At 31.5% G+C, this 11,507-nt stretch overlaps 1 protein-coding gene across 1 annotated transcript; it reads left to right on the top strand.

Annotated features, from left to right (window-relative positions):
- The first annotated feature begins 6,466 nt into the window (after positions 1–6,466).
- Positions 6,467–9,650, top strand: LOC134705155 (uncharacterized). Its single transcript, XM_063563910.1, has 4 exons — positions 6,467–6,491; positions 7,908–8,147; positions 9,120–9,317; positions 9,637–9,650. Exons 1-4 carry the CDS (start codon positions 6,467–6,469, stop codon positions 9,648–9,650), a joined length of 477 nt encoding a protein of 158 aa, XP_063419980.1.
- The last annotated feature ends 1,857 nt before the right edge of the window (positions 9,651–11,507 follow it).

Genomic DNA, 11,507 nt, shown 5'->3' with positions numbered 1-11,507 from the left:
CCTGTGATTCCCACAGACAATACAGTAACAACTAGTTTACCTGTGATTCCCACAGACAATCCAGTAACAACTAGTTTACCTGTCGTTCCCTCAGACAATACAGTAACAACTAGTTCACCTATTATTCACACAGACAATACAGTATCAACTAGATTACCTGTGGATCTCATAGTAACTACAGAAACGACAACTTTAACAGGTAAATGATAATTGATAACGATACTACTTCTTCATCTGTTATTTATACCTTTAGTATAACTGCTGATACTACGTCTACTGCTAATGCTGCTATTGGTATATATATATATATATTACTACCACTTATAGAAATAATTTACTTTAATCGATATATGCAATATATATATTTTTTTTAAATCTGTGTAAACACTGCATTGGTCCCGGGTTTTACGAATTTTGCTATTAACTGCATCAACAATTCTTTATAGAATGCAAACATACAATTTAGTATTTACCCAAAAACAGATATTTTCGTATTTACCAAAAAGTATTCATTTTGGTATTTACACACATACATTTTAGTATTTACCTATTTTTTTCCTAACGTTTGCTTCTTGAAAAAAAAGGGCTAAAAGGGAAAACGGTAGTATTTATTTCTCCATAGGTGACAATACTAACATTTTCTAACTTTATCATGTTTTAAAATAAAAAAAAAAAACATGACATGCCCAATGTCATTTCACAATTTTATAAAAATTTAGAAGACATTTCGAATAATTCTGAATTTTTTTTTTCAATATATTTCAAAATTAATATTGTACACTCTGAATTAATTCATAAATAAAGAACATAATATATCATACACTCGCATTCAATTTCAGCACTCTCAGGTGACTTCCTTCGCCTGCCTTTTCCGCACGACAGACCAACATTAAGCCGGGATAATATACTAATACTTTCCCCTATAACAGTTACTGCAAATTGTACAATTTTCTAAAAAGATGAGAGAACATATGTAAAATTTGTCACAATGGAGTTTAATCACTGTCAGTTTTAGTTTTGTGTTCTTTTAACAGCGTCAAGTGCAATAGAAATGCAGAGACTACTTCTATCACCATCCTTTCTTCTTTTTCAATTCCTTGAAAAATTATCAATAGACCTGAATCAAACTTGTTATATTATTTTGCATTCTCATATTTGAACGCTAAGAAATGATGCAGAAATGAATGCATAATGAAAACCATCAGAAGATAGAAATAGAAATATATCGGAAATGTGTATCAAGAAAATGTAAAAGTAGACAGCCAAAGTTATATCTCTTACAGGGCACAACGTCATGGGGAAATCGGCACTCCAGGATTCATATTGAAGAAAAATATTTGAAAAAGATTATACTAATAAGGAAAATGAAGAGAATTAAAACAAATGACCAAAAAGATCAAATTATGTTGACACAAAATTGCAAGGTCTCTGTAGAGAAAAGCATAGACTGAATTAGGGCAGAAACATGCAATAAGAGAGGGGTTTCGAAAACTCAAATATTATGCTTAAAGAAAAATAGAAAAAAAACAATACTTGCAAGAACCCATAGAGAATAAATTAAAACGATATGCAAAAGAAATGTGATTATGAAAATCATCAAAACAACATCTTGAGAGAAAATACTTTAGTGAAAGGACGAAAATGGAAAAAAACAAAATATAGATCAACCAGAAAATTGCAACAATGATACACAAAACATACAAATTTAAAAAAAAAAGAAAAGGATTTATATTAGGTTAAAGATTTTTTTAAGCTAGTTTGAGATCATGATATGAACTAACACGTTGCTCTCATTTCCCTTTAAACATTAGGCGTTACAGTTCAATGAGCGTCGGATAATGATTAAGAGATATTAAGACCTATTCGTCGAAAACAAACTGACAATATCATGGCATAAAAACGGAAGTAGACGAATAACAATATTCAAAACACATCAAATAAAACTAAAGACAGAGCAAAGCGATTCTCATAAAATAAACAAAAGGTGAGCTAATGTTTCCGAAAAGGTATGATTATCCTGCTCTACATGTGGAATCTGCTAAACCTTTCAAAGCACCTGAGAACACCCCTGTTTTGGTGGGGTTCGTGTTGCTTAGTCTTAAGTTTTTTATGTTGTTTCTTCTGTACTATTAGTTGTCTGTTTGTCTTTTTATTTTTAGCTATGGCTTTGTCAGTTTATTTTCGATCTACGAGTTTGACTGTCCCTCTGGTATCTTTCATCTTTCTTTTTTTCAACAAAGTACATATTCGGAAATTATTAAAGAATATAGCTGATAACCTCTGTGCACAGAAAGTGCATATCAGGCACCACTTAATGGTGGTCTAGTATAAAACTGCATGACATTTTGAAATTACTCGATGAAGAATAAGTAAACCATAAAATGTGAATTGCTAAATACAAACCGAAAATTTACTTGTTGCGAGTTCTGTCCTTATAAATCATAACATAAATTAAAAATGACAAGATGAACAGCTATTAACATTAAACGTCAAGTGGCAAATCAAATGCACATTTAAAACGAACCTTGTTACTTCGATATAATTTGAACCTGCTTTGTACTAGAGAAAAACCGAAAGCCTGTTTTTTAACTTGCTACTTCAGGAGGTAATACCGAGCCAACATGTATTTGCTCTTGCAAGGCAATGCTGCGTCCTCGGGATAGAACTGCAAAATACAATTTCAAAGAGCTTTGACCCGGCTTGGAACCGAATGCACGAGCATCTATGCATGTGAGACGACCTGACTATGACAACCCGGTGATGCAGGGGGGAAATGCTATTGATGACTACGTTCAGAGTATCATATTGACAGCTATATCTATTTTGAAAAAGAAGATAAATTAAATAAAATTAGTTGAAATCCAGTAAAGAACGTTTAGAATTAAGATAACGACAATTTTCGAAGATTTTGAATTAGTAAGGAAATACTGCTTAGATGAGGCAGAGCTAATGGCAATGATTTGTGAACCAGGTGAAGGAAATTAATATTGATAAGGTATTCCTAAATATCCGAAATCAAGAAAGATTCTCATTTTGAAGACAAAGATAATGCAGCAAAATACTATTCAATTCTATTTATAGACTACAGTACGAGCAGAGAAATTATCTTAGGACTTTTCTACAAAAAAACATTCTCAAAGAAAGTATAAAACACTTGGGTTATTGTTAACAGAGTGAAATCGATGTCTTCTCTGCAATGACATGTAACTGAAATGTGACATTTCTATGTTATTTGAAATTTTGTCATAGATTTTTTGTACAATTTATTTTCACACTTTTCATTGCATTATTAAAAAAAAAAGAAAAAGAGAGCATTAGTGTGTAGCCTTTCCGTCTAGTTTTGCGATTAGAAATTTACAATAAAACGTTGTTATCGGATCTGTTTTTTTAAATATTATTATCTAATTCATCATAGTAGAGCAATATGTATATCTATACAATATTTGAGTTAAATCTGTGACCAATCCTGCATTCTCGTTTTTAAAAATTATAAAGATATTAGAAAATAGTCATACTTAGTGATAGTTATAATTACTGAATCAATATCTGTCAAGTAGTCAATAAGAAGAATATTGTGTGTTTCATATTAAATACAATTGACCATTATATAAATACGTAGAATAAGTCGCAGTCCACAATGCGTCTTATCATAACAAAACAAACAAACCACACTATAAAGTATAGATGGTGGTTATTTCTCGATTGCACTGATTTTGTCTTTGAAAGCTAAAATTTCCTCATACAAGGATGACTTTGGATGGATTCTGCTATTATTTCAGAAAGCTCTCCAGATGCTTCGGTACTAGTCCATCTTGGCTTTCAAATATTTGGCTTTGAGCGTTTCTGAAAAAAAGATGCACAAAGAAAAGCGATTTTGACGCATGAAATGTATGCGTTTAAGATTTCTCGAGTTTCTCTTTGAAAAAAATTGAGATTAAATGCATTATTTGTACATGTACAGGTATGGCAAAAATACGAGGGTTATGTCAGTAAGGAAAATTGTAAAAAAAAAAAAGGAAATATAAAATACCGACTCAAAGGAATTCAAATTGGAAAGTCCATTATTAAATGGCAAAATTAAAAGCTCAAACATATTAAATGAATTAAAAACAATTTTCATATTCCTGACTTGGTACAGGCATTTTCTAATGTAGAAAATAGTGGATTAAACCTGGTTTTATAGCTAGCAAAACCTCTCAATCTTATGAAAGAAAGATAAAAATTCAATATATTGAAATCAAATAAATCAAATTTTTAAATTTTTAACAGAACACAAAACACACGTTTTCGTTAAAATTTATCCATATCTTTCATTATTTCTATATAGGTTAGCACGTATTTTACCCAAATATAACATCAAGATTCAAGAAAAAATTATTTATGGGCGTGTTTTGCAGAAAATTAAGAACTCGAAAATGATTTGTAAACCTTTCAAATTCCAATATAACCGAATGTGTAAAGAAAATAGCACATTAGAAACAGAAAAAACAGAGATTTTATATTGGTTCAATTGCATTTTTAATATATTATTGCATTTATGATTTTCAGACGGGTAAATGATGATTTTTCATAGCTTCACTACTCATGTTGATTATTAAACTTACATGTATTATTGATCTTGTTTGTATCTCATTGCATTTATCTTAAGTCTATTGCAATGCTACATGTTTGTGTGACATTGTCGTATTTAGAAACATATACTAAGCCAAAAAAGTTAAGCAACAAACATGTGAAATTTTATTTTATTACAAAATCATAACAACATATATTTATAATAATAAAACAATTATGATATGGCAGCAGCAACATGCATGTTTATCCCTCACAATGATTAGGATTTTCTTTGTATGGAGCGCGGGAGGGTCAAAATGCGCAAATGAGTCTCAAAATCGATTTCTTAGCCATGCCCTAGGTGCACCAATGAAGGATTGGCAGGCACACCAGCAGCTTCCCTTAGTCAATGCACTACATTTTTTGCCGGAAAAAAAGTAGTCACGTGTTGACGTAAAGCGAAGGAAGCGCTCCTCCCTTGACGATAGTTTTTTTTCTACGAGATATCAACCTATCCTGTGCAATTGTAATTTATCGATATCTGTTTGTTAGTCTCTAAACTGTTACCCTGTGCACATTTAATCGATCCATGATGTCAGCAACCCTCATTCCGGCAACAACCATTTCAAGACCTTTCGACTGTCATTTTCGGGGAGGCCTGGTTGATGCCCCATGCAATTTTTTCAAACGTGTTTGTGTTTTTCTGACCAATGATGTGTTTCTGAACGTTAGTTAAAAGGAATTTTTAATATCGTTTTAAAAGTACAGGTACAGAAGGTAAAACATCATGTACACGTGCAAAGCTGAAATGGCGCGAAATCAATCAGCAGGAAAAAAGTACGACTGCTTTAAATTACCGGTAAAACTAAGGATTATATCAATGATGTTTAAATATTTTTTTCCAAAAACAACAACAAAAAATTATAAAAAAAAGTGTCGCTAAACTCTTTTGGCTCAGTATATATGATGTATATATCTATATGTATATACATTACTTTTATTATTTATCTTTTATTAGTATGCGTTTGTGTTTGCGTATTATGCTAGTAATAACAATTCATTAGATGGACTAATTCTGGACTCGGTTTTGTAACAATTAAATTTGCAAGTGAAGTGCTGACGGATTTTATGAATAAAAAAAACCTACAAAATCTTCAATCGTTTAAATATGATAATAATAATCAAATAAATTCATACTACTAGGTAATTAAGATTGACTTTATTTCAAATTTTAAATCAACTTTTCATATGTGACATGGAATAATAATAAATAAGATATTTGACGGTTTTGAATTTTGAATTCATCAATTAGTTTAATAGAGATATAGGCTTTTTTAATGTTTATTTTTATATTTTATCGATAACAACGACTGACGAATAAAGTGAATATAAAAAAAATAGATTAATATTAAAAATTTTGTTCCAGCAAAGCCTCCAGTGGTGTCAACAGATAAAACGTTAGTTAACGTTACATTTGGACACTCAGCAAAGCTCTCTTGTATAGTCTCTTCAAATTTGCAAATACAATCGGTCACGTGGGAACAAAAAGTTGGATCTAAAGTGGAAAAATTACAGATACACAGTAATGAGGGAAAATATCAGGGTGGAAACGTTACAAATCCTTCACTTACTATCCTGAATGTTGATGGGAACGATAGTGGCAATTATACTTGTACTGCCAGTAATAGTGTAGGAAATGGAAGTGCTGATACTATACGGATCGTTGTTATTGGTATGCCAATTAGTTTATATTTTTTATACTTTATGATTTATGTTAATTTACTTTAAACATTTCTCTGATTTTCAGGAAATGAAAACTTAAACACATCCATTTTATTGTGGATGTATTTTGACATTGCATTATCATTTTTATAAATGGTCCCAATCTCAATTTGACTCTAAGTTCTATTTAACGATGAGTGGAAAGACTTTGCCAGTCAGTTTGCAGGTCAAAGTTTTTACATACATTCGGACTTATACCCTAATTACCATATATAACAGAAAACATGTATTTTTTTTTAGCTAAAACTGATATTATGCAATATAGCTATGAAATTATTCCAAAATCTAAGTGGTTTCAGGGGCGTTTGTAGAAAATCATATCTCAGAAACAAACAAAAATGATTTTATTTCATTTATAGTATGTTCATCATCAAAACAGAATTTATCATTTAATCTATTTGACATGTTCATTTTCGTTGGTTAATGATTTGGATTGGTTATTCTTGTTCTACAATTATAACCATATTGAATATGTGAGAACATGGAATAGTTTGGCATGAAAACAAAATTGAGAAGGACTCAAATTCTAATGTTGCTTTGATAAGGTTGAGTATTTATTTTAGTTCATATACGGGAAATATGATCTACTTTTGACTTCATTGTCCTTGTAGACAAACGCCGATGAATTCGATAGAAGGTTCAGTTTAACATTATAACATTCTCTGGATATAAATGTCGGGTATCATAAAATGTAATGTATGTACTTTAACGGAGATAAGAGTCCGACTAACTAATTGTCTGATTGATTAAATTGATAGATTCATCATCAGTTGGACAAATATAGACTGCAAAGAAGGAGATTGATATTTAGTATAATTAATGTTTTTTTTACAGTTTATGCATACGAAGCGCTATTCTAGTTTAACCTTCAGGGACACTCAAAAGCAAAGGATGTACATACAGTACAGACGCTATATAAAAAAGGGGAGATTAAACGAATATACGAGACCAGCGTAGATTAACTTTGCAATTATCAGTCAAAATGGTGAAAACCCCGAAAAATCTTAAATACTGCATCGATAACTTTCTTTTAACTTTTTTTATTCATTGGATCCTTAATAGGATGCAATCTATTAATATTTGTAATGATTTAATGGACATTGAACGACAAATTTATGTGACGTATAAAAAAAATTTTGACGTCAGACACTCAAATCAATCAATGTGTTCGTAGATAGTAGATGTTTTTGTGTGCTGTTTAGTTGTTCCTTTTAAAATTGTTATACGATGATGACTGATGTACCCATATTTTGACTATTTTTATTTATTGTTGTTGTTTTTTTAACGCATCAAAGTAAATATAACGGAATTTGACGAGATTGTCATTAAAGTGAGAGGGTTAGCGCAATAGAACCAGGCTTAAGCCACCATTTTCTACATTTGAAAATGCCTGTACCAAGTCAGAGTTATGACAGTTCTTGTCCATTCGTTTTTGACGTGTTTTGTTATTTGATTTTGCCATGTTCAGTATTTATGTGATTTTACTTTTTATTTGTATAAGACAGAAATAAATTTAGTCATTATACAATGGACACATATCCTTGTCACAAACTTTCTGTTTTCCTTTATTTTAGTGGGATACATAACTGATATCACTATTAATGAAAACATTACTGGTACTGAAGGAGCAAAAGCTACAGCAGGATGTATAGTAGATGTATCAATTACTGGGAATATTGAATATCATTGGAAGTTAAATGATGTTAAAATAAACCCAACAAAGATATCTAGAATACAAGTGTTGTACAATAAGATAACAAGTACAAAATACAACTCTACTCTAGTGATAGAAAATTTAAAGAGAAAGGATAAAGGTTGATAATATGGATTCACAATTTTTAAGCATGTTTATTTATACAACATATGGGGACAAGATAATTATTTTCTTGCGTTTATTAATTTTCTAATCTGTTATATTGCTTTTTTATATTTTGTATCAATTTGAAAGAATCATTTTCAAAAAGAGATGAGCACACTTTCAAATAAACATACGAGAAATGGGAGGTTCAGCTAGCTATAAAACAAGGTTTAACCCTCCATTTTCTTCGGATATGCCTATAACAAGTCAGGAATATGGCAGTTACTTTTCACTTCTTTTGTTGATTGTTGGTGTTTGATTTTAAAATTGGTGAAGTTGAAATCATCCTGTCGCAATCACGATTTGGTTGACCGTTATGAAATACCACTTGCACAGAAGATATCGGATATATTCTTATGTCGTATATAATATCCCGTGTCTTTTTCACGAATGTGACCCACCTTATTAACATATTTACCAGGTTTGTAATAACTTGAGCAGGATCTGCTTACCCTTCCGGAGCACATCAGATCACCCCAGTTTTTGGTGGGGTTCGTGTTGCTAAGTCTATAGTTTCTATGTTGTGTCGGTGGGGTTTGTGATACTTAGTCTTTAGTTTTCTATGTTGTGTCCGTGTGGTTCATTTTGCTTAGTCTTAAGTTTTCGATGTTGTGTCGGTTGGTTTCTTGTTGTTTAGTCTTTAGTGTTCTATACTGTGCTTTGTATACTATTAATTGTCTCTTTGGTTTTTTTTTAAGCCATGGCGTTGGCAGTTTTTTTTTCGATCTATGAGTTTGACTGTCCCTTTTGTATCTTTCGTCCCTCTTTTATTGTGTTTTAGGAAAAAAACTCATGACACGCTTTAGCAGAAATTATAAGATCGCCACGATTTGATGAATAGTGTGTTTATTATTTTATTATTAGTTTTGAACGAGCTTAAATTCTCTTTCAACTGACAATACAAGTACTAATATAATTTAATCTGTAGGAAATTTGACATGTGAAGCAAGACTTGGTAACAACACTGAAATCAGATCAACCCAGATATATCTGTATTCGTTCAAACTTGAAAGTGAATCATTTGTTATTGAGAATGGGAGTAATATCAACGTCACGTGTACAATTCTACCACCTACTAAATCAGCAAATGAAATGAAAATGTGTTTAAATGGAAAGGTTATTTCTGGTATGTATATATATAAAGCTTTTTCTAAAATATTTTCTGACATTGTGTGATTTTAATTGTGAGTTATGAAGACTGCACAAGAGGACTAACGTTGTATTTATCATTAAATTAAATTTAGAAGAAGTTTGCATTTATCCATTTGGCTAACGCGGCTGTTAATTTTCATATGCTAGTTTATGTTATTTATCTTTCCTTTTATTTTGTAGTTAGTCACCGGTTTTATCATTCATATTTATTATAAAGTCATTTTATAAAAAAAAAAAAAAAACGTTTGCAAAAGTATGAATTATTCTAAATAATTAGGATGTTTTTATTCCAGGCAGAAAACCTTAGCCATATTGGACACAATTTTTTAAACGTTTGGTCCTCGATGCTCTTAAAGTTTGTGCTTGTTTTGGCTTTCGAACTTTTTTCGTCGGAGCGTCACTGGTTAGTCTTGTGTGAACGAAACGCGCGGCGTCTGTCGTATTGAATTTTAAATCAGGTCCCTTTTGTTAGCTATTATTAATGAGTTTCTCTGTCCTTTATGTTCTCCCGTTTATTTGTATTGTAGTCCTATCATGTAATGTTGTCATTTTAATGTTATATTTACCATTGCAATAAAAGCGTGAGGTTTTGCATGACACAGGTTCAACCCACCATTTTTTTTTTATTAAAATGTCCTGTACCAAGTAAGGAAAATGGCCATTGTTATATTATAGTTTCTGTGTGTGTTACATTTTAATTTTGTTTTTCTGTTGTGTCGTAGTTCTCCTCTCATATTTGATGTGTTTCCTTCAGTTTTAGTTTGTAACACGATTTGTTTTTCTCTCAATCGATCTATAAATTTTAAACCGCGGTATACTTCTGTTGCCTTTATGTACCGAAGCTATTCGTTGAGGGGTCCGTAGGAGGCCTGTTGCCGGGCAAAATGTCTGTCCCTATCCATTATACCCTCGTTTTCCAGTGGCAGTCGGAATTTCCCTGACAATCATCCCGAATGGCCTCTATTATGACAAGACCTACCTATTTTATTCATTGTTAACTTGTTCTCGTCCTGAACATGCATGAAATATTTGCCACCAATAATCAATCAATTTATTTACCGATGTACAAATCGCATAAATCGTTTAAAAAGATACACATCAAGGGAACAAACAAAAACGAGGGAATAGTATGACCTCCAAATGGAGTTAGACGGGGTAACTCGACATAGCAACCGTGTCCTGCTAAGCATCCACCAATCACCATTCGAATCCGTCATATATTTTGGAAATGGCATCAAAACGTCTAACACTCCCTAAATCAATTGTCTGAAGGGTGTCATTTTGTGTAAATTCGAATATTAGGCTAAACATGTTTTTTTTTCTTTTATCAATATCACATGTGGTAACTTTTCATATTTTTATCAAATAGGCTATTTATGACTATAATAAAAGACAAAGTAATTAACATTTCGCGTTGTAATGTGCCATATTCTGCCGTTTTTCAGAAGTTATATTCGCTGTCGTATTCGAAACAAAAATGAGTAAAATGCTCTGTAATTGTATTCGGAATTACCTTTAAAATCATGCCGACATAATTACATAGAATAATTAAATACATGTTATGGATATTACTTTATTTATCAATTTGGACCAAAAACAAAAACATTAATACAGTCCCCTTTTTATACATGAATCAACGTTAGACTGTTTCAACAAAAACTATCGTTTGGAAAATTTTGAAAGTATAAATTTGGTCGTTAGTTTTCTCAGTTGAAATATATCATATTTTCATTTTGAGACCTAGTCGACTATACAGTTAGGGGCTTTACTTAATGTTGAATGCCGTACGGTTACATATAACTGCCGACGTACACTTCACTTTATGTTTGAAAGATAATAGTCTCAGTGTTTATCATTCCACTTCTCCTTATAGCTAAGACAGGGCTATGATTCAATGAATTTAAGGTCATCACTCAAAAAAATTTACGGTCGCCATCATGAGCTGATTGGCCATTATGACAAAAGTGTGTCAGAAATCATATCTGATATTCTTCCTCAGTCATAATAACCTTCCATCATTACCGAACAAATGGGTGCCGTATACGGTGCAGGAAATGCTTATCCTTCCGGAGCACATGATTTCACACCCGGTTTTAAGTGGAATTCGTGTTGTTTCTTATTTATTATTCATAACTTTTGATGTAAATGTCCTTTAGTTTTTATA

Source organism: Mytilus trossulus, chromosome 1, assembly GCF_036588685.1.
Source record: "Mytilus trossulus isolate FHL-02 chromosome 1, PNRI_Mtr1.1.1.hap1, whole genome shotgun sequence".
Classification (NCBI taxonomy): Eukaryota; Metazoa; Mollusca; class Bivalvia; order Mytilida; family Mytilidae; genus Mytilus; species Mytilus trossulus.
This window is presented reverse-complemented; position numbering and strand designations above follow the sequence as displayed.